This window comes from Haemaphysalis longicornis, unplaced genomic scaffold (genome assembly GCF_048455015.1).
Source record: "Haemaphysalis longicornis isolate Haplotype H1 unplaced genomic scaffold, Haemaphysalis longicornis Haplotype H1 scaffold_1, whole genome shotgun sequence".
Taxonomy (NCBI): Eukaryota; Metazoa; Arthropoda; class Arachnida; order Ixodida; family Ixodidae; genus Haemaphysalis; species Haemaphysalis longicornis.
Window position 1 is genome coordinate 31,396,153 of NW_027526203.1, and position 20,366 is coordinate 31,416,518.

Genomic DNA, 20,366 nt, shown 5'->3' on the forward strand with positions numbered 1-20,366 from the left:
GGTGCTTCTATGTTTACGTGCGAGTTCTTAACTTCTATGGTTTACCCCACCATTCTTACAGCTATTAAAAGAACCTGCATTAAATGTACGCGGAAATATTAGCTCGTTCTGAAGCTTCTCAGCCCTGCCTAACTTGCGTTTGTGGCAGTCAGTCGCACAGCTTCCCATAATACTTCGTAGGGTATAGTGTGGTAAATGAGCTTTTGGGTCTAACGGTCATTCTTTCCTAATTATATGGCTTATTTGAGTGAAGTTTGCTTTAAAGTGCTGTCAGCGTTGTTCTAATGAGGCAATCCTTCTAATGAACTAAACTAGCATTTTGCCTCCGTGACCCCTTTAAATTATGCTCAGCGCGCACGTGTGGTGCAAGAAATACTGGACTGTATTATTCATTGATGATTTTGCAGTCTGAATAATTTTTTCACACTGGTTCAGAGAGCAGAAAAAGAGCTTTTCATCGGGAAGGCGCGTAATCCTGACTGATAGTGCCGATGAGTCGAACAGTGTCTCGGAGTAGCGCCAACCATTCATCTTCCATGTCTTCGTTGCACGGCGTGTACACTTTAACTCAAAACTCGGCCGAACTGAACGCTTGGTTCGTTGTCCATATTTTATAGGACGTCACTGCAGTTAATGTTGCAGCTTTTCCGTGCTCTTATCTGCAGTAATAGAAGCACACAAAACGCCCGCTCGAAAGTATCCTTTTCATGATTGGAGGGCAGGCGGAGGAGGTCACGGAAAACCGATGAGGCTCCTTCAACCGGGATCTGCCAAAACCTTGCCTTGAAATGTCTCCTGCTGAAGCGATTTTAGGAACGCAACCATTGTGGTTAGCAGCAGGAGGCATTTTTTCGCTGTGTCCTGTTGGTCGGTGTCTTGTCATGCCCTGAATGCGTACCACGCAGGGCTCACGAAACGGGTGAGGACGCCCCACGCCCACTTAGCTTTGAGGATAGGGTAGCACTTGGGAGCCTTTCGTATACGAACAACATTTTTAGCTTCCGTAGGCAAAATGATTGAAAACATCATTTTTTGTGCCAGTGGTTTGGGACTTGGTTTGAGCCGATTGAGACTATCGGCTTCGGTTTCCTAAGCTACCTTCGATACCTTAACCAGTAAGTTGAATGAAGGTTGCGCAGCGGACTCGCTTTGATATGGGAACAGCGGGAAGAGCGCTTTCCCCGCTGCCCCGTCGATGGTTGCGACGCTTATACCTATGCAGGACACAAATGTCGAAAATAATTTTAATGAGATAAAACTAGACTTGTGTGTGGACAGGAACTTCAATTTTCATTGCATTGTCTTGTAGACAAAAGTAGCGGAGGTGGAGGTTGGCCGGCCAGATGTTGCGAAACAGAATTGATGCTTGGTCCTCACTCAGTACCTTAACAGATTTATTACCTTCTTAATGAACCTTAGCGAGGTGCCCTTCGTAAGCAAGTTCTCAAAGGCGCACACATGGAAGCCGAGTACACAAGGAGGCTCCACGTTGTCGGGGCGAGCAGCGTGAAACGTACGGGGCCTCTGCACCGAGTTGTCGGTGTGTGCATGTCGTCCGAGGGGTGACTTTCCATTTCGTCCACCGTACAGAAGCTGCCCTTCCAGCACGACGCAGAGTATCATTTCAACACGGGGATAGGCTGCACATGGCACCTAAAGCAATCTTGAACATTCCCAACCATGGTTATTTACGAAAAACTGGGCACAAGTATTCATTTATAACATTGTTACACAAAAATCACTCGACTTGGGAAAAAAAAAAGCACGCAGGATTGCGGGGCTCGAACTCAGGGTATTACGATAGGGAACCAAAGATTCTACCTCAAAGCCACCACGTTCCAACGGCGGGTCCATTTTAGAAACCTGTGAAAATAATGTCGCTGGTTTGTGGAGCGAACTAGTAGGTGCTGTTAAGGGCTTTTAATTCTGTATCCCATACAAAACAAAATGACACGGGATCGAGGAAGCATTGACGGCTCGTTCTGGTGTCGCTGCCAAGAACCCTTCCTTGGAGGAGAAGACTTGGGGGCTTGGCTTGATGCAACAGCTTTTCAGATGGAGAAAAAAAGCAAAGAAACACCGGCGTGGTGGCATATCGGCGCACGTGAAAACTTTCCGTGCGGTCAAAATAAATCTGCATCCCTCCACTAGGGCGCACATCGTAGCCCGGGTGTAGCTTCAGAGTGTAGCCCCTCGTAGCCCCTCGCGCCAAGTACGGTAACTTCGTTTACTGCACTGGACCTTGATTTCGTAAATTTGTCCAGATCTAAATGTGCCCGCAACAGCTGTCTCATGGCTGTTGAAATATTTAACAGATATTTTTTTCGTTACACAATGTGTCAGTATTTACGTTGTCCTTACGGCTGTGCGGCTGCATATCAATGGAATTGTCAAAGTGAGGATCAATTATACCGGCATACCGGGAATTGATCCACCTCGCATATCCCCATGAAGGCCCTCCAGTCGGCAAAATTAATGTTTTTGTCAAACCAGTGTCGCGCCTCGTTTCATGAGCATTCGTTGACTCGCCCTGTTTTGCACTGGCGCAGGTGTGGTTCAAGAACCGGCGCGCCAAGTGGCGGAAGCGCGAGCGCAACGCCACGGCCGAGCTGAAGAACGGCTTCGGCAGCCAGTTCAACGGCCTGATGCAGCCGTTCGACGACTCGCTCTACTCGGGCTACTCGTCGTACAACAACTGGGCCTCCAAGGTGCCCTCGCCCCTGGGCGCCAAGAGCTTCCCCTGGGCCAGCCCCCTGGTGCCCGGCGCCCAAGGCATGGGTTGCTTCAACTCGCCGCCCCCGCCGCCCGGAATCTCGTCGCCGTCCATCGCGCCCGGCAACGCGCTGGGCGCCGCTGGCGCCGCGGCCGCCGCGCCCTGCCCGTACGCGACTCCGGCCTCGCCGTACGTCTACCGCGACCAGAGCATGACCTCGTCCATCGCGTCCCTGCGGCTCAAGGCCAAACAGCACGCCGCCTCCAGCTTCAACACGTACAGCCCTCCGCGGCAGGCCAGCGCCCTGTCGCCCTCCTGTCAGTACGCCGACCGCACCAGCGTATAAGGGCCGGGCTGTGCGCTTCCCCCCTCCTCCTCCCGCCTGCTCCAGCGAGGTCCCCCTCGTTCTCCCCTTCCTGTTCCATGCGGGGCTCCAGCCAGGCGATCACCTCCAATGACACACGTCTCGGGGCCTGCGCGCAGGCGCGAACGCGGCGAACAGGAAGCAGAGCACGAACGAACTCAAGTGGGCTCTCCCGGCCTTCGTGCTCAGAGTACAGGCTCCCTCATTTCTAGTTCCCCAGCCGTCCCTCGTGGACACGCATCTCCCTCACGGGCTACACCCAACCGCTCCCACGCCCGCACAGCAAATCGTCTGTTACACTCAGTAAGTTGGCGGCACCACTAACACTGGAAAGGAATCAAGCTCGGAATGCTTAACACTTTTTGCAATCAGACTTTTTTATTGGCGGGACTTGACTTCTATGCGTTTCCACGGGCCTTGTTGGGCGGGTGTAAAGGGCTGTTTCCAATTTTATGCTAGCCACAGCGAGAGGGGTTGATCGACAGAATGAATGGCGAGGCGGCGTTTCAAAGGCGCGCTAGAGTCGCTCGCTGTAGCACAAGAGCAGCAGTACCTTTAGTACGGTTACCATGCGGCAGTCAACATTTTATTTTGTTGGTTTCTAGTAGTTTTTAAAGCTAACGATTGCTGCCAGATTTAGAATATATCTAAAGGAATGCTGTTCTGGATTCACGCACCTACTGCGTTTGAATGCAGCCACCGTTGTCTTACGTTGTAATTAGATATGTCTGAATCTCACCTATCATTTTTGTGGTGAACTTGATCCGAAATTCCAGCGAAAGTTTCACAGAAACGTTAACATACCAATGCTTACAGCTTGTAATGAAAGCGTCGGACCCGCTTTTTTTATATCTTTGTTTTTTCCTGGATCATAAGCAATACTGCAATATTTATTGCTTACTGATTGATTGGATGTCTCTGGTAACCACGTTTTCCAATTTTCGAATGTTAACAAAAGTGATAAATCACTAAATGGGCAGTGAAAACGCACAAATCTCGCAATAAAGAGAGCTAGGCATTCAAAAAGAATTATCCTACATTTACATTTTACAGTCTATGCCTTCACGATGCCAACATCGGAATGTGCACCGCCCCCTTCATTTATTTTGAAAATGGTTGCGTGAAATGCTTCAGTAACCGTGCTTTTGCGTATTCTCACGTAAAGTATAGCGACACAAGCAGCGTGAATCCCGGGCTGCATATTACAACTAGCATGATAGTAGAAGTGACCGTTTCAAGGAAATTTTCCAAATGCGTATCTTCGTCTCACGCATTCGACAAAGACATACTGGTGGTGGTATAAGGATATAGCGAGAAAAAGGGAATATTTTAGAAATAGGTCCTAGCTACCATTATTGTGAAGACGCTTGAAAGGATGGAAACTGAGTGAGTGCTGTCACCCGAGACCCGAAACTGAGTAGATGATGAAGTCACTGGGACCTCACAGGACGACGTCGAGAGCCAGAGATGCATGAAAGGCCGCCCTTGCTGGAGTGTGCCAGGCGGTTGCCCCGTGCGGCGTGTGTAGCACATCCCCTCTTTCTATTCCGGCACGCTCGTTTGGTCCTCGAGGCAGGGGCCCCAAGGACGCTCCTTCGCAAACAGTCCTGGTGCAGAGTAGTCGCCAGGACGTGGCGTTGGCAATGCAACAATGCGGTGGACTGGTCCGCGGCCTCCGCGCCGCCTTCGGCCACTTCCACCCGCCGATTTCTGGCAACAGAGCGCACGGCATCGGAACTATCCCTGCCTGCGCGCAAGATATATCGCCGTTTCCCATGGCGAGAAGACTGCACATGGTCACAAGCCATTCTTTACGTGACAGCAGTGGGACGTCGTCGGTCGTGGTGTGTGCGCTTGCATGACGATTTGGACGTGCTGATTGAGACGCGTGTGTCTGTATGTTCTTTTTCTTCGTGTGTCCTCTCGATGCCGCCATGTTCGGGATCACTGCACTCGTGGGTGTGCACTTATCCCGAATGTTCGCCACGGGACGAGAGGCCAGAGCCGGAGCGTGTTGTTCCACTTCGAGCGTGGCTGTTTACGTGTGCGCGACTTACACGCGCGTAACTCCCAGTCACAGAACTTGTGTCGACGGCTGCAGCTGTGTACCAAATGCCTGCCGTCAAGCAATCAGTCCCAGAGCGGGAACGACACCTCCCAGCTCCAGTCTGCCGTCCCTACTGTATATCGCTATACGGTCGCCCAGTGACGGGCCCGGTTTCACGCGTATGATGTGCGTGCAAAGCGTGCTGAAGCAGCTGTCTTTCTGGTCCTCCAGGCCCTTACAGTCGTAGTCACGCCCGCTGGAACCGTTTGTGCATACTCGGTACCGTCACTCATCGGCAACAATTTGGACGGTGCTGCCTACGTCCATCTCCCTGAACAATTTACACCATGCGTCCTAAGTTGGTGTACGTAGCGCTCACTGGATTCTTCTGGATCACATGAGAAGCTGTAAACTGTAGGGGGGTCGTTTGTGCCGGTAAGTGGAGAACGTGTTCCTCGCTCTCGCTTTGCTTTCGAGCTTTACAGCTTCAGATTACCGGTGCAATGCAGTCAGCGTGCAGAAAACCTTCGTTCAAGTCACTGGAAGATTGAGACCTTTCAATAGCGGGCACTATTGCAGCGTGTGGTGATTTTGGTCTGCCGTTCGTCATTGGCACTGCATCAAAAATTAAGTGGAATCGTTTGCGGAAGTGAGCCGGCCTTAAACAACCTCACAAATCTAAGAGCAAGCCACTGCACTTGTAACAAGTAGGGGTTTTAACATAATGCTTGTTTTAACCGAATCGACAGCTTAGATGAAGCAATACCGGTTTAACACTGATTAGGATTAATATGCCAAAGCCGATTACCCGAAGAGGGTAACGTTTTGCAGTTAGGTCTTCTGCAGATTCTCTCGAAAATACAGGGCACACTAACAAAGCCTCGTGGCCCAGTGTGCTAGCAATGGTTGAAAAACGTTCATTCATCCTGAAAGCCAACGATATCGACTCCACTATGTGTTCGGAACCAGTAAAGACACTCCGACGTTCATTTTTCTAGTGATAGCTCACCCAAGCGCATGAAGGAACCTCGGGGCATTATGTCCTGTACTTATCTTAAAGTTGATGTCGTGGGAAGCGCTTTTAACGTCATTCCCATGACATCCGCGGTGACAAATCTCGGCACTGGTAGACAGAGTGCATAACGTCCACAGCTACTTCAGCTGTGACAGACTCGGTGTAAATCCGCGATGGTGTAAAAAAATGAGGTTCGCCACCAGGGGTCTGCGCTCGCTCAAAGCTGGGAATGTGTTTCATGCCTGGCTTGTTGCTGTCACCTGGAAATTTCGGTCACATTTTCCGTTATTCAATATACTTTGACGAGTGTCTCTACGGCTAATACTATTACGTGTCGAGTGGCTTCCCAGTACGTTTGGTGTTCTTTCTCCCTATAAGGACATATCAGCAGGAGATACACTTAAGAATACGACAAATCTTAGTGGTTCGTTGCAGCTGAGTGGGTCGCAGTAGTGCGAATAAACTTCGAACATTTCTCTATAGTCCGCCAATTGGCGCACTGCTAGCGCTAAACCAGAGTGTTTAAGGTACAGATCATGCACTAAGTTAAACCGGAATATCTCCTAATGAGTAATTAACGGCAGAAACAGCGTCATATGTACCTGTTTACGAGGAATTTGTGGTACGTCATTTTACTTTGACTCTGATTTTTGTTTGTGTTCAAAGAAAACAGTGGACATGGTCTGAATTATTTTTGCACGTTCATTTTCTGGCATCAGAGTTGTTGATGGTAAAATATGTCATTTTATTGCTTTCATGTATGGCTGCTCGATAACTATATTTTAATGTTCTAGTCAAGAAGGATATGGTCAATCAGGTTTTTATCTGTCTTACTGTTCAGGAATCTGACAAGGAGGCCTGGTACGTTTAAAGCGAATCCGCATTGTCGATTGTAACTCTGTAAGTTGATTGAAAAATTGTTTTTTGGTTAGTATATATGAAATATGGCATTACCTTGGGAGAAAAAAATGCAGATGAGCTCTAAAATGTGGTCGAAGCTCAAGCTTGACAAAGACAAAGACAAGCCCTGCCTTCACAGTATTCGACAGCGTTATGAAAGTCGCTTTCAGATATGAAAAAAAGCTTCGTGCAATACATCTTGCAGCATGAAAACAGCAAAACAAGCAGGCAAGTACTGACGTAATTGCAGATCGGAAAGAAAGCTTTGCAATGTGGAAAAAATGTGAGGCGCTGGTGCCAGGTAAAACGCAATCGAAACACAAGAGGTCCGGAATTTCATAACGGAGGTCGTGCCAATCAGTTGTTTTTTTCGGAGAACTACAGCGGGGATCTATTGGTTCTGCTTTTGGGCATTATGGAAGTCTTAACGACTTCGCGTTGAGTGAAATTGCACGTTAATGGATTTGTTAGCAATCTTATGTACTGCATTAGTGGGTGTCGCTTTCGGTGTAAATCTAGCGCAGGGGTGGGATTCAAAAAGCACTTTACTAAACCTTAGCGTCTGCTGACTGCATGATCAAAACATACCAAGATTTACCCCCAATGCTTTGTGAATCCTTCCCCAGGCGTGTAGCGAATATTCGTTTGAATGCTTGCCTGCGTATGCATGGCGAATAAAGATAAGCCGTTTTTTAAAAATGATCGAACTCTATTTACATCTATATTGCCGCCGAAAGCGATGTCGGCATGCGGGCAATGCACGTACGCGAGCCGCTTGGGCTGCACGTTTTGTTTTATTTCTCGCATGCTTCCTGGGATTTCTCAGAAGAAAGTTTGAACTAAATATTATGCCCGATGTTTAAACTGGCTGACAGTCCACATCGCTTGGTTGCGATTTTCATATTCATACTGAAGAGCGTATTTATTTCGCCGAATAATACCTGCAGACACTTGGAGCTATTTAAACTAATGGACCTTGAGTAACGATAGTTGTAACCGATGCTTTACCCACTCGAAGTCATCCCCAAAGAACCGCGTTCTGACTGGGCAATGAAATACTAAACCATGCGGTACTGATAAAACGAACCGGACTGAAGGCTAAGCATCACAAGTCCTTTGAAATCATGTTTGCTAACGGTGAACGGGAGCTGGAAGTTTGCATGTAGTTTATTTCGCCTTGGCAATACGTAGCAGTCAAGCAACTGGAAAATGTCTTCACTGATGCTTATGATGAATCTTGTCATTAATCTTACTTACTTTAGAAACCATTTACCGTAGTGTGTTCAAATTTAATATATTACCTTGTTTCTGGCGCATTATAGCAAATTTGGTTGCTGCGCCAATAAAATTCCAATTCATTCAAATTCCGCCAAACCCAATTTCGGAGTCTATACACGCAGCGTATGTTCATCCGCCCTTGTACGAATTTGTTAAAATATGTGTGCGGTAGCACGATAACTCTCGATAGTATATGCCGACTTCTATGGTATCTGCCTGAAAAAGAATCTAGGGCTCAGTGTCACAAAGCTGTTCGCACGTGAAGTACCATACGAGAAGTTTGTGGGAAGACTTCGATTCCATCTCGCGTTTTTACGCGGAACTAGCTGCGCACGCGTTCCCTTCCATCGCCAGCCGCTCCTACGACACCTTGCGTCCGAACAGATTTGTGCATGCGGGCCTAAGGCATTTCAAGAAAATGATTCACTGCTCTAATTAAAATGCTTCATTACTAACGTTTGGTGAGGAACTTTTAATGTCTTCGTGCATTCCAGAAGCCCCGGCTATTTGACAGGTCACCTGGTAGCAAAGGCCTACGCAAGGGAGCAGGGGTCGCGACTCCCTATGAAATTTTCGGTTACGGGGAAGGGGGGAAGAGGGGGGGGGGGTGGATAAGGCGACCGACTCTTCCCACCATCTTGTAAGCACTTCGAATAATTGTTATTCAGCATAAAGGGAGGAACCTAACTTACAAAATTCTGACGTCTACTCCCACGTTGACGGTCAGCTTTGACCGCCTATGAAGAAAAGAAAAAATGAAGAAAACCATAGGACGGTTGCGTAGAGTACCCCCACTGCATCACTGATTTTTTTTAATATTAAATTGTAATTTTTGTGTTATTTTAACTTAATTTTTCTCCTTATAAGACTTTCATGTCGGGACGCCTACTCTTCAAATAAAGTTCTGCGTACGCCACTGCCTGGTATAGGTAGTTCAGGCTTCTGGAAAGCTTTGGCCAAAGATAATAAGAAAATAAAGGTGAGCAGTGGTACTAAAAGATGCTTTAAAAAGAGGCAGGAGAACGCTGCGTGAAACTGGTCGATAAATATGAAAGAAGGAAACAGCCGCCATAGTCTATATTCCAGGTATAATGACGCATGTTTAAACAGAAATTTGTATTCGTGCGTTCAACATGATGGCAGAACATTTCGGGCGCGGCGTGTAGCTCAGGCTCAAACGTTAATTGCACAATAATGAACACGAGAAAGATGTTAGTTTCAGACGCTATCTTTAATCTCCATGTTCAAGGACCGTAATAAAAAAACTGTGCCTGTGCTGCTTCCAAACTTTTTCTTGGCTCGCAGCATCAAAAATTCTCACTAGAGGTAATTAACAGCGCAGATAGTAATAAATATACCTTAGCACGCTATAATTTATTTCAGAGTGCTATGTTCGTTTGCCATGATAAAAGCAATTGTTTTGTTATCTCAATCCAAAAAACAAGTAACTAAAAGAATGCTTTCGAATATCTTGAGAACCCTTGGCCCTTGTGGAAGACATTCTGGCAGTAGTGAAGGTTGGTTTCTGCACGGAGCGGTCAACATTTATCACTTTGCTTAGGGAAAAGTGACGCACTGCGGTATATTTGAGAGACAATGTTGTGCGCATGCTCTTTTCTGTGCAGCTTCGTTGCATTTAAAGGTGGACTAAAGGAACTTGTAAATATTGTTGTAGTTTTATCGCATCAAGGTTCCCAGGGTGTATTCCGTGTGATGAGTTTCCCCGGTGGAGTATGCGCACATTTCAAGTGTAGCCTTTGTCTAAAGTGTCGTTCCTATTTTACAATCATCCTGACACGGTACCGTGAGATCGACTATAATGACACAGTGGTTATCCGGGTGGAATTCAATCGAACGCCGGTGGGTTATATTATAGTTGTCCTCGGTGAAAAACTATGTTGATAATAACTCAAAAATACATTTTCATTCCGACTCAGAGCATCGCCACATCATTCAATCCCACTGAAAGCAGTTTATTGTGGCAGTACTTGATGTGGCTGACAAAAACGTCGCCTCACAATTTCTCTTTAGAGCTTTAGAAATTTTCACTAAACAACCGTTACATAAGGAAATAAGAGATCGCATGACTTAAGCCCATGATTCATCCACAAACAATATCGGACATATCTGTGCGAGTGTTCCTTGAAAACCTGTACTAGTGTTTTGGCTACTGCCGCACATGTACACAGAACGCAGTTTTTGCCCGGCGATGTGTGTTATGGGCTTGGGCATGTGAATACCCTCTGAACGTGTCGCTAAGGCCAGGAGGATGTATCAATCTTTAAAACTGAGTGCACAGTTCGGTTCGATGTGGTCGGCACATAGTCTGTGTTTTGGTCAGAGTTAGGCCTTGTCAAAAATAGGCGTTCAATTAGGCCTTGCTTAATTGTAGGCCTAAAACATGCATTCCCATCTAAAACGTATATATTCCCGGCATACAATTATGCCATGCCTACAAGGTCTTATCGTACGCCGGGAACGTAGGTTTCTTTCCGGATAGATTTGTAGGTTAATATGGCTGCCGAATGGAAACTAACGACATGAAAGGATACGTTTTGCATAGAACTGTTGCACATTGCATAAGGCCCGGTTCAGGCTGTTGCCAAAACTGTTGTAATAACTTTAAAGAATGATGTCATTTCACATCTCAGCCAACCGAACTGCGTGACACGCCGTTTTTTAACGCCCATAGATAACGATATGGCTTTTGCGTCGGTAGTCTGAACATAGCCTAAGCCTTTATGAAGTAACTTGAGCTGGTACACTCAGTTCACTGAGATCTTCGTCTAAAAAAGTACGTTTATTTCAGTTTTCACGGAGGGTTCAGCATACCGATACAATTCGACTTCCCGTACGAGGCTCAGTTAATCATTTATTCTCTGTTCTACGTATGTACCGTCGAAATGAAACACAAAGACTATTACAATATTAGAATTATTTCGGCTAGCCGGAGACGAAGGTTGTTGCCGCAATTTTGCGTATAACTGTTTTCTGGGCATACGTCAAGCATCTAGATGGGAAGGCGAAAGTTTTTCGGGATGTAGTGTCGGGAAAGAAATTTAATAAGCATGAACGCGGGCTTCCGTAGTTGCAACTTGCATACAAGCAGACAGAACAACTGAACTCTTAGAAATTTCATGGAGCAGGTTCACCAAGTGCACCTGATGGACAAACCGCTGCGCGTGAGCAAATGTGAAGAATTACGAGGTCCGACAAGTGGTAGGCAACTAAAACTTGATGTGCGCTGTCACGTCACGCAATGCGAAGCGTAATTTGGGGCATGCGTAACGTCACAGCGCGGATGGTGTTTCCGGGTTAAATACCATTTTGGGCCGTGTAGCCAGCCTAATTCGTTACATATACTCTATGATTGGTGACTCAGGTGACCTGCGGTGAAGCGGACCCGCTGGTGTGTGTAGTGTGTCTAGAATAATTTTTATGCGCACATTCCGCCCAGAGAAGCGTAGTATTTAGTGAATTATTGCAAGACTAGTATTCAAAGTGACCGCCAAAATCTGAGGGACAATTTTAATAAGCAGGCGAGAGTTTCATCCCGCTGTGCGTCCTGAAAACTGGACCAAATGTTTCAGTCTGTAAGGCTTTTGGAGATCGGAAGTAGTTACACTAGGATAAGTTCCTCTGCTGATGTTATGACTGCAAGAAAACTGGAAGGAGCGTATTGTGCACGGATAGAGACATTAGAGGCACTGCGACAAAAAAAATGATGCTTGCTTTTTCAGCCCTTAAAGAGGTTGCTAATGAAAACACTGCATCTGATATCTTGTGTTTGCGTATGTTGGGAGTGCTTTGATTGAGTCCGCGTGTATAGACGATCTCGACATGCTTCATCACAGTCGCAGTACCAACACACATTACGAATGCAGTGTACACATTTCAGGGAAATGAACGCCCGACGTTTCATCCCTTAGCGCACAAAAAGTTAATAGTGCCTGGAGTCAACTGATCGTAAAGCTGTCTTGCGAGCAGGTGGGCGCTACTTCTTAGTCACGATAACGTTCATTTAGTTTCGCCTAACCCAGGTAACTAGTTTGTTGGATCTTAAAAACCAGTTGAGAGCACACCCACACACAGACAAATCTCCCCACGTGTATACGGCTGTACAGGCAGCACAAATACCGCGGACGTTAATGCGCAGTCCTTTTGCGCCTAGTCATGACCGACCGCCAACTCCGTTTCTGAATGGCGCCCTATGTGTCGGAACATATAGCTGAGCGAAAGAGAGTGACAATTTTGTTCTCCTGTCTTGTTCGTATGGCGTCGTCGTCTGAATTCTTCCGTGGAATACCAGTGTTTGAAGGCGCGGTGTCTCGACATTGTATAAAGCTCTTAACGCGGTCGCGGCGGTTCTCGCGGTTCATTTTTTTCGGACGTCATTGCGCAGATGTATGCCCATGAAATGATCACTAAGCATCACAGAGTTGTCTTGAAGCTCTTTTCATGCCAATAAAAACAAACATGCGCCCGAACACGCAGTGCTTCTGTCTTACTCGCCATGCAACACTCTGTGGAGGCAAGAAGGGATGTTGGTCTCAAAGGTAAGCATTTAATCAAACCGTACGAAGTTAAGCAAAAGTAAGCCAACGAAGACCAAGCACCGTGGTGTGCGGGTTGTGGCCAAAGGAACAGGCGCGAACTGACGCTGAGCTAAAAACTAAACAGCTTCAGGAGAGCGTGCGCAACAGATTTGCGTTCGCACATGAGTGTGTTATAATGTCAGCGCGTAAAGCCCTCCGTACACGTTCGTGATGTTAACAGAGCAACAGAAGACGAACGACTAAGTATAAAAGAGTGGTGGGGTGGTGGCAGGCACCGTGCTGACTAGTTAGTAATTTTAACTACAGGAAATAGCCATACTTTGCGTGTACGCCACGGAAAACTAAGCTTAACAAGAAACAGTCAGCTGTGTCACATAGGATCGCACGTTAAACAAGACTGGCAATGTCCCACAGGCGGTCTAGATACCTCTCTAGGAAGACGCGCGAGAGAAGATAGACTAATGCACTTATGTAGTTGTTTAGCAATGACATAGGCTTCAATAATCCTACGTGTAGGTTCATCCCGGTGCTTGCTGCAAGCGTGCTCTAAGCACATGCTCTAAGCACATGCTCCAAGCATTTGCTGTCAGCGCGACAGCTCTGCTGTCTGCTAGAGCTAATTGCCTCTGCTGTTCTAAAATCTATGGTATAATATTCGCTGTAACATCAGTTGAAAATAGACATCCATCGGTACCTGCTTCTTCATACAATGCGAGTTCAGTCTTCACAACAAAACGTAAGTATCCCAACAATAGATTTCGGTTTTCTACTCCCGAAGCTTTGAAGAAGTCCAAAGCAGATCTCGTGACCCGTACAGTCCAGTCATGGGTGTCGTAGGGGTCTAAAAACTTGTTCGCCTAGGGAGCCACTCCTGCATAGTTCAGCGTAGAACTATGCAATAGTTAGTTTGGCCTTGGAGGCGTGCGACGAATAGGCGTAGAACTCGGTAGGACGGGAAGAGAATTATTTGTAGGATGCAAACTTGGGCTTGTTGGTTCATTACGAAAACGAAACCTGCGCCTAAAACGAGGGCACCAAGGACTAGACCCTGTGTGTATAGTCGTCTTCTCTTGGGTCCCCGTTTTATGCTAAGTTTTCGTGTTAGAATGAGTTGCGTTTACAATGTTATGATTTTTGAACGGCGAAAGGAAAGCTCAGCACAAAACAGGAGACACAAGGCCTGGTCTAACTGGAAATTCTCGAATGCGAGTTCAACTGAAGAGAAATACGTGAATGTTCTCTTTCACAGAATCAATGGTTTTCACTCAGTGATGTATGTGGCGGGTCGTCGGTGGTCCATGTTGCGTGAGGTCGTTGCCCACTGATCGCAAGTACTGCTCGAACAAGGCAGCAGAGGCAGCACCACGCCCTGCGTGGCTGGTGCGGTGATGGTTCCGCTGGGCCCTGACCACGAACCGTGGCCAGGTGTACAACCGAGCCCAGGTCGTCTGCGGGCCCCGCACGTGTTTCCGGACTCCGAATAGAGTGTCCGAAATCATTGGTAGACTGGTAGACAGGAACTACAAGCCCGTCTCCAGTTCACTTCAGCTGGACAGCTCCAGAGGTCCTCCAGTTCCGTGATAAGTATCCGCCCGAACCACGTTCCATACCGCAACTCGAGCATCTCTTTTTCTTCTTGATGCGGCCTCGCATGGCAAACACTTTTTTTGCTCTCCTGTGGTTTGCGGGCTAGTCGTCAGTTTCCTCCCGAAGAGGGAGGAGTCATACTTCGCCAGCACTGAACTAACGCCTTACCCCACAACACGCTTTGGCACAAAATATTCCACACCCCAATATTCACATCAATGCATCTTCTGCCCGACATTAGGAACACTATACCACGTAGTGTGGGCATGCCCAAACACCACAGATCTCCCTCTTAACCCCAACCCTACCGCTTCACAGTGTGCGGCGACACTGACCAGCTCCGACCTCTGCTCTCCGCTTCGGCTGGTGAATAGAACACGGAAAGCGGGCTTGGCCAGGGAGTCGTGGACTGAAGACACCCCTCACTGTTGCGGAGTAACCGCAATCAGAACGGATGGGATAAATAAAGTTTCTCCTTCTCCTCCTCTGGGTAATCCTCACAGACTAATACGGGCTGGCGAAATTCGGCTAGCGCGCTCAAGTAGATGGACATGCTTGGGTTTCAACACTTAATGTGGGAAAGCCTTCTTACAAAACCAAGCTTTCACCAACCCTTTTAAAGGCGGATTTACGTTTAGACGCATCTGCAATGCTGGGCAACATTTTTAAGGGAAATATGCGCATCATGTCAAAACACGAAGGCCATAGGACGTATTATTTAATTTTTTTTAAGGTGGTGCTACGCTACCGTGCAATTTTTGTCCACATCGCTCTGTAGTCGAAAATTATGTGGTGGATTCTAGCCATAGACAGCTTCCCTGTAAAACAAAACGGGTCTTCGTTCCTTCACAGTGCCACTGTCTGATGGGTTGCGGGTTCGATTCCCGGCCGCGGCGGCCGCTTTTCTGATGGAGGCGAAAAGCAAAAACGCCCGTCTGTACGAGATTTCGGCGCACGTAAAAGATTCCCAGGTAGTCAAAATTAATCCGGAGCCCTCCACTACGGCGCGCCTCATCGCCTGCGTTGGGTCGGCGCGTTAAACCCTACAACCAACCAACCAACCAACCAACCAACCAACCAACCAACCAACCAACCAACCGCTGTCTGATGGCCGGCGGCTGTGAGCCACTGCGCGACAGCGCCATCTGCTCGGTTGACGGCGATGGCTGAATCCCCTCGTACTGAACCTCAGCAGCTGAGCGACTGAACGCTGCGCTAGAAATTCATCAAGCATGACAAGCATACACACTAGAGCGAAGGCAAAGTTTTGGTGTCACTCGGAGCGCTCTCGGCGTGAGCGCGAGGAGTGCGATACCAGCGACGCGGTGCGGCCCTGCGGCTGCTACGGCTGCCTGCGTTTACTTTTTGGGCTTATAGTACGTCATGGCCGGAGGAGGCCCGGCTGACTTTTTGCTAATTCCCGTCACTGTGTTCATTAAGGACCACCCACTGAACCGCAATGGAAGTCATTAAGATAACAGAAGGCATTGGCAGTATGGCGACTGAGCCAGTAAGATTCAAGTAATGAAGCATGAGGCCGGGTTGGGGGGGGGCGGGGGGGGGGGGGGGATGAGCGGCCGACGTGACGAAGAAAAGCGCAGAGCCCTTCCTGAGAGCGCAGCGCGGGGACTGAAAGTATATTGGTGCCGCAAACCATTTCAGGTAATGGTAGAGGAACAATTAGAATGCCCAAGAAAATAACAAAAAACGCTTATGCCTTCATGACCACTAGGTTAGTCTTGATTTTTCTAGGTTAACAGATTTTTAACAGATAAGGTTCACAGATTTTTCATTTCATGGCTTCCTTTTTTCGTTCAACTGATCCCTCTCGAAAAAGAGGGTGCACCGATGCAACCACCAAGTTCTTTATGAAAAAAGTAAACTTCCCACGCTTCCACGCGTTGCACAGTAATGACCCAGAAAAAACCGCACGACTCGTCTCGTCATTTGGAGCTGTAAAGACGTTAACAGCCACCATTGGTGAAGACTACATCAAGAAGCTGGCAAACGGAGACCTCCTCCTAGAACTGCTCTACAAACATCAATAGGAGAAACTGCCGCAACTGACGTCTTTTGGAGACTTCCCTGTAACCGTCAGTGAACACGGGACACTGAATACAGTCCGTGGAGTCATCTCAGATGTCGACCTAAAGTATGTGTCTGAGCAGGAACTTCTAAAAGCTCTAAAAGAACAGAACGTCACGAATCTCTATAGAATCAAAATCAATGGGGAAAACCAAGAAATTTTAGACTGAGCACATCGTCCTCACCTTTGCATAAAGCATCCTTCCATAATCTGTACAGGTGGAATCTGTAGAAGCAAAACGACGGGGGGGAAGGGGGGGCAGCGCGTGTCGCTTTGTGCCCTGCAGTAGGTGCGCCCCAGTGCCATTTTGCCGCTTTCTCGTCCCTCAAAGCGACGGCCCAACCCCGGAACACATGCATTTTCATGACGCTACCCTGTCGTTTCAAAGCGATGGTCCATAGATTTCGAGAATTGCAATTGGACATCCTGCTGCAAAAGCCGCCCGGAGGAGAAGTGAAAATTGTTGCGACACCAGCCCACTCAGCCCTTCAGGACAACATGACCGCCGACGACATCGCCCGAGATATAATCCGCCAGGCGACACGAAGGTGTTGGTTAGATACTGCGTATTCTTTGGTTACGTATCAAGATATATAAGTACCAAAGAATGATTTATCACCGGCCGAGGAATCTCTAACAAAGGGGCAGGAGCACTGCCTCCGGCTTCTCCATACAAATACCTTTCCTTATAAGACGAAACTCCACTTGCTTCATCCAACGCAGTATTTCCCGCTGTGCGAATTTTACGCTGCCACGAGCACCCTGCAACACATCGTACGCGAGTCTTCGGCAAACCCTAAGATTCAAATAATCGCGCACCCTCCCCGTGAGCAGTGGGAGAAGGAGCTGTCCAGATCCGGTCTCGATTCCGAACTGAGGCTGGTGGAAAGGGCCGTAGCAGCAATGGTCTCCATTGGAGTCTTGGACTGAGGACCTCACACCACATTACAATGCTCTTATTAAAGTTTATTCTCTCTCCCTCTCGAAGTATCCGGGATAATTTCAGTACAGCTGCGTGCTTGGCGCCAGTATACAGCGATGGGGCGTCAAGTTACCTAAAAAATTAAGGTAGCCAATTAAGCAAGCAAAACAAGCCGCTCCCCTGCTTCCGTGAATGTACATACACGTCAGAGAAATAATCCCTGGGAAGGTGCCAGTGACATTGTCACAAGATGACGATGAAGTGGTCATCTTGTGGCAGGGGCTCAGCGCTTTGCTGCCTTCCGACGAAGACAAAGGTGTGGGTGGCCCGTAGCATGGCTCGAGGTCTCTCTTGGACGACGTCTTATAACTACACTGTACGCAATCAACAATGATTGGTATTAAACTAAAACTTTCTATGCATGACAGATGGCGATGCAGTTCCACCATAACGTACTGCAGAAAAGGCACAATTACACAATGGGTCCCCACAAAGGCACATCAAGCTCGTGATGGTGTTCCGAAAAACCAAGTGCATCAAGAAAAAAGCGTTTCGTGTGGTTAGAATCAAACCTGGGCCCCTCGCGTTATGGAGGAGACGTCTATTTGACTGCGTCATTCGGACAGGGTATAATTTGGACTTTGCATGAGTTGAAGCGGACTTTGTGGGGACGCGAACGCCTCCTCTCGGAGCACGGGGGCGCTGACCACGACACCTCCTTGGTGGGGCCAGGGTATCTCCGCGCGCCTCCCTCCTATCCGTGCGGGGCTATGGGGACGCGCACGAGCGCGCCACACGGGGAGAGACCATCGTATGGCACAGCACTCGATTTGGCATGCATTTGGGCCGCTCTTGAGCTTTGTTGAATTGGCCGTTATTTCTTTCATATGTAGGGGCACGGCACCCACCGTGTTGATTTGCGCATGCGGTTATTACGTGATTCCCTGCTTGTGTAGGCCATTCGTTGTCTATGATGTCTGGTGAGCCCTGGGCTTCTCCCACTTTCGTCGGGTTGACCCGCGTCCGCGGTCTGACGGACTGCGTCGTGAAAGGTCACCGGACGAATTCCGATGCCGCCCGGTCAAGCCCTGAGTCTCGCAATGTAGCGATCGCCGTGAGTCCCCTTCTCGTACCTCAGCGCGCGTAGCGTCGGCTTACGCAGGCGGACGCTAACTGCCGCCCAATGCCGGGCTGGGTAAATGTTGACGGTTGTTCGCACCAGAGGCTAAATGTGCAGTGAAGTGATGTTTTTGTATCGTAGTTGTCCACGTGTTAACACCTGTACTATGAAAGTTATCGCTTCCTGTTGTAGTGAATGGCGTATGCCACAGCTACGCGGAGAGCCGTACCTGCCTTACGGCTTGGCTTACTCGAACCCGTGGAGGGGGGGGGGGGGTGGCATCCACGGTCGGTGCTGTGCGAAAGTATTAAGAGTAACAGCAGCGTATTTTTTTTTATTCTAATACTAGTAATGTAAAGGGTAGTGTAGCAGTGGTAAGCCCACCACTGTGGCTTTGAACTTTGGCAGTTTGAAATTCGGACTTTGGGGGCGTGGATTGTGGACTTTGATTTGACTCAGTTCGCATGAAAAGTCTTCGCGTTTTAACCATCTTCCTCTTAAAAAGGGGCTTTGATATTTTTGTCCTGGTGCCATGTGCCATCTTTGGTGAAGGGCGCCGTGCCCATCTCTATACTGGCCTCCCAGCTTCGCTTCGTCTAGGCTCCCGAAGCGGTCTCTTCCATTCTGTTGGATCGCGTCGGTCTGGCTTAGCCACTGTGAGACATAAGAGAGTTTTACAATAACGTACGCAACCGTACGCAAACAGTTAGCGAACGCTATTTCTTTGCGTTGTTCTCACTGCGCGCGCCGTACGTTAAGCCGCTTCTGCGTTTAGCGGACGGAAGCCGAGCGGACGCTATTTCAGCGGAATAGCGTGCGTACGTGAGGCCGCTTGCGTTTCCAACATGGCGGCAAGTAGCCCGGCAAGCATCCACGATTCCGCTTTTCTGTCGGCAGTAATTTGCTCCCGATGAACAAAGTTCTTTGCCCCTGTGTTTTTAAATACGTCGAGTGCATGACACATCGCCCCTCGCGCAGCTCCGTGTCTTCGTGACATAGCTGACTGCCCGAACGAAGCTTTGTAGCCAGGCCAGCGACCGAAGCGGTGTGTGTGTGTGCGCGCGTGTGTGTGCGTGCATGCGTGCGTGTGTGTGTGCGTGCGTGCGTGCGTGCGTGTGTGTGTGTGTGTGTGTGTGTGTGTGCGTGCGTGCGTGCGTGTGTGTGTGTGTGTGTTTGTGTGTTTGTGTGTGTGTGTGCGTGTGTGTGCGTGTGTGTGCGTGTGTGTGTGTGTGTGCGTGCGTGCGTGCGTGCGTGTGTGCGTGTGTGCGTGTGTGCGTGCGTGTGTGTGTGCGTGTGTGCGTGCGTGCGTGCGTGCGTGCGTGTGTTGTGGGCGCGTTCGCGATGAAATGCGACGTTGTGTTTCTGCGGGTGGACATTGCTTCCCATGCTCTGGATTATCTTTCTCGAGCGACGTACGACTCAACCTCACATCGGGTGTGTACAGAGAGAGAGAGACGGTACGGTACGACAACTTTATTGATAGAGAGAGAGAAAACTTTTATTGCCGCAAGGGCTAATTCTGGGGAGGGTGGTGACCCAGGGAGGAAGGTCCCCGGTGACTTTGGCAGCCCGGGCGACGATGGCATCTTGCACCGCCGACTCCGAGCTGCCCAACGCCCTCGGCCAGTGCTCACCGTCTCGATATGGGGGGAATGGGTTGTGGGGGCATTGCCAGAGGAGGTGATCCATGGTTTGGACCACCCCACAAGCGGGGCAGTGGGGTGAAGGGTACAGACCGGGGTACAAGCGGTGCAGGCGGGACAGGCAAGGAAGGGTGT

At 48.6% G+C, this 20,366-nt stretch overlaps 1 protein-coding gene across 1 annotated transcript in view; it reads left to right on the forward strand.

Annotated features, from left to right (window-relative positions):
- The window catches only part of LOC144175713 (pituitary homeobox 3-like), a 228,779-nt gene extending 219,889 nt beyond the window's left edge, over nucleotides 1-8,890 (forward strand). The window contains exon 5 of the mRNA XM_077704751.1: nucleotides 2,550-8,890. Coding sequence (XP_077560877.1) covers nucleotides 2,550-3,059 — 510 coding nt within the window. The 3' untranslated portion in view covers nucleotides 3,060-8,890. The remainder of the gene's footprint in view (nucleotides 1-2,549) is intronic.
- Nucleotides 8,891-20,366: the final 11,476 nt, after the last annotated feature.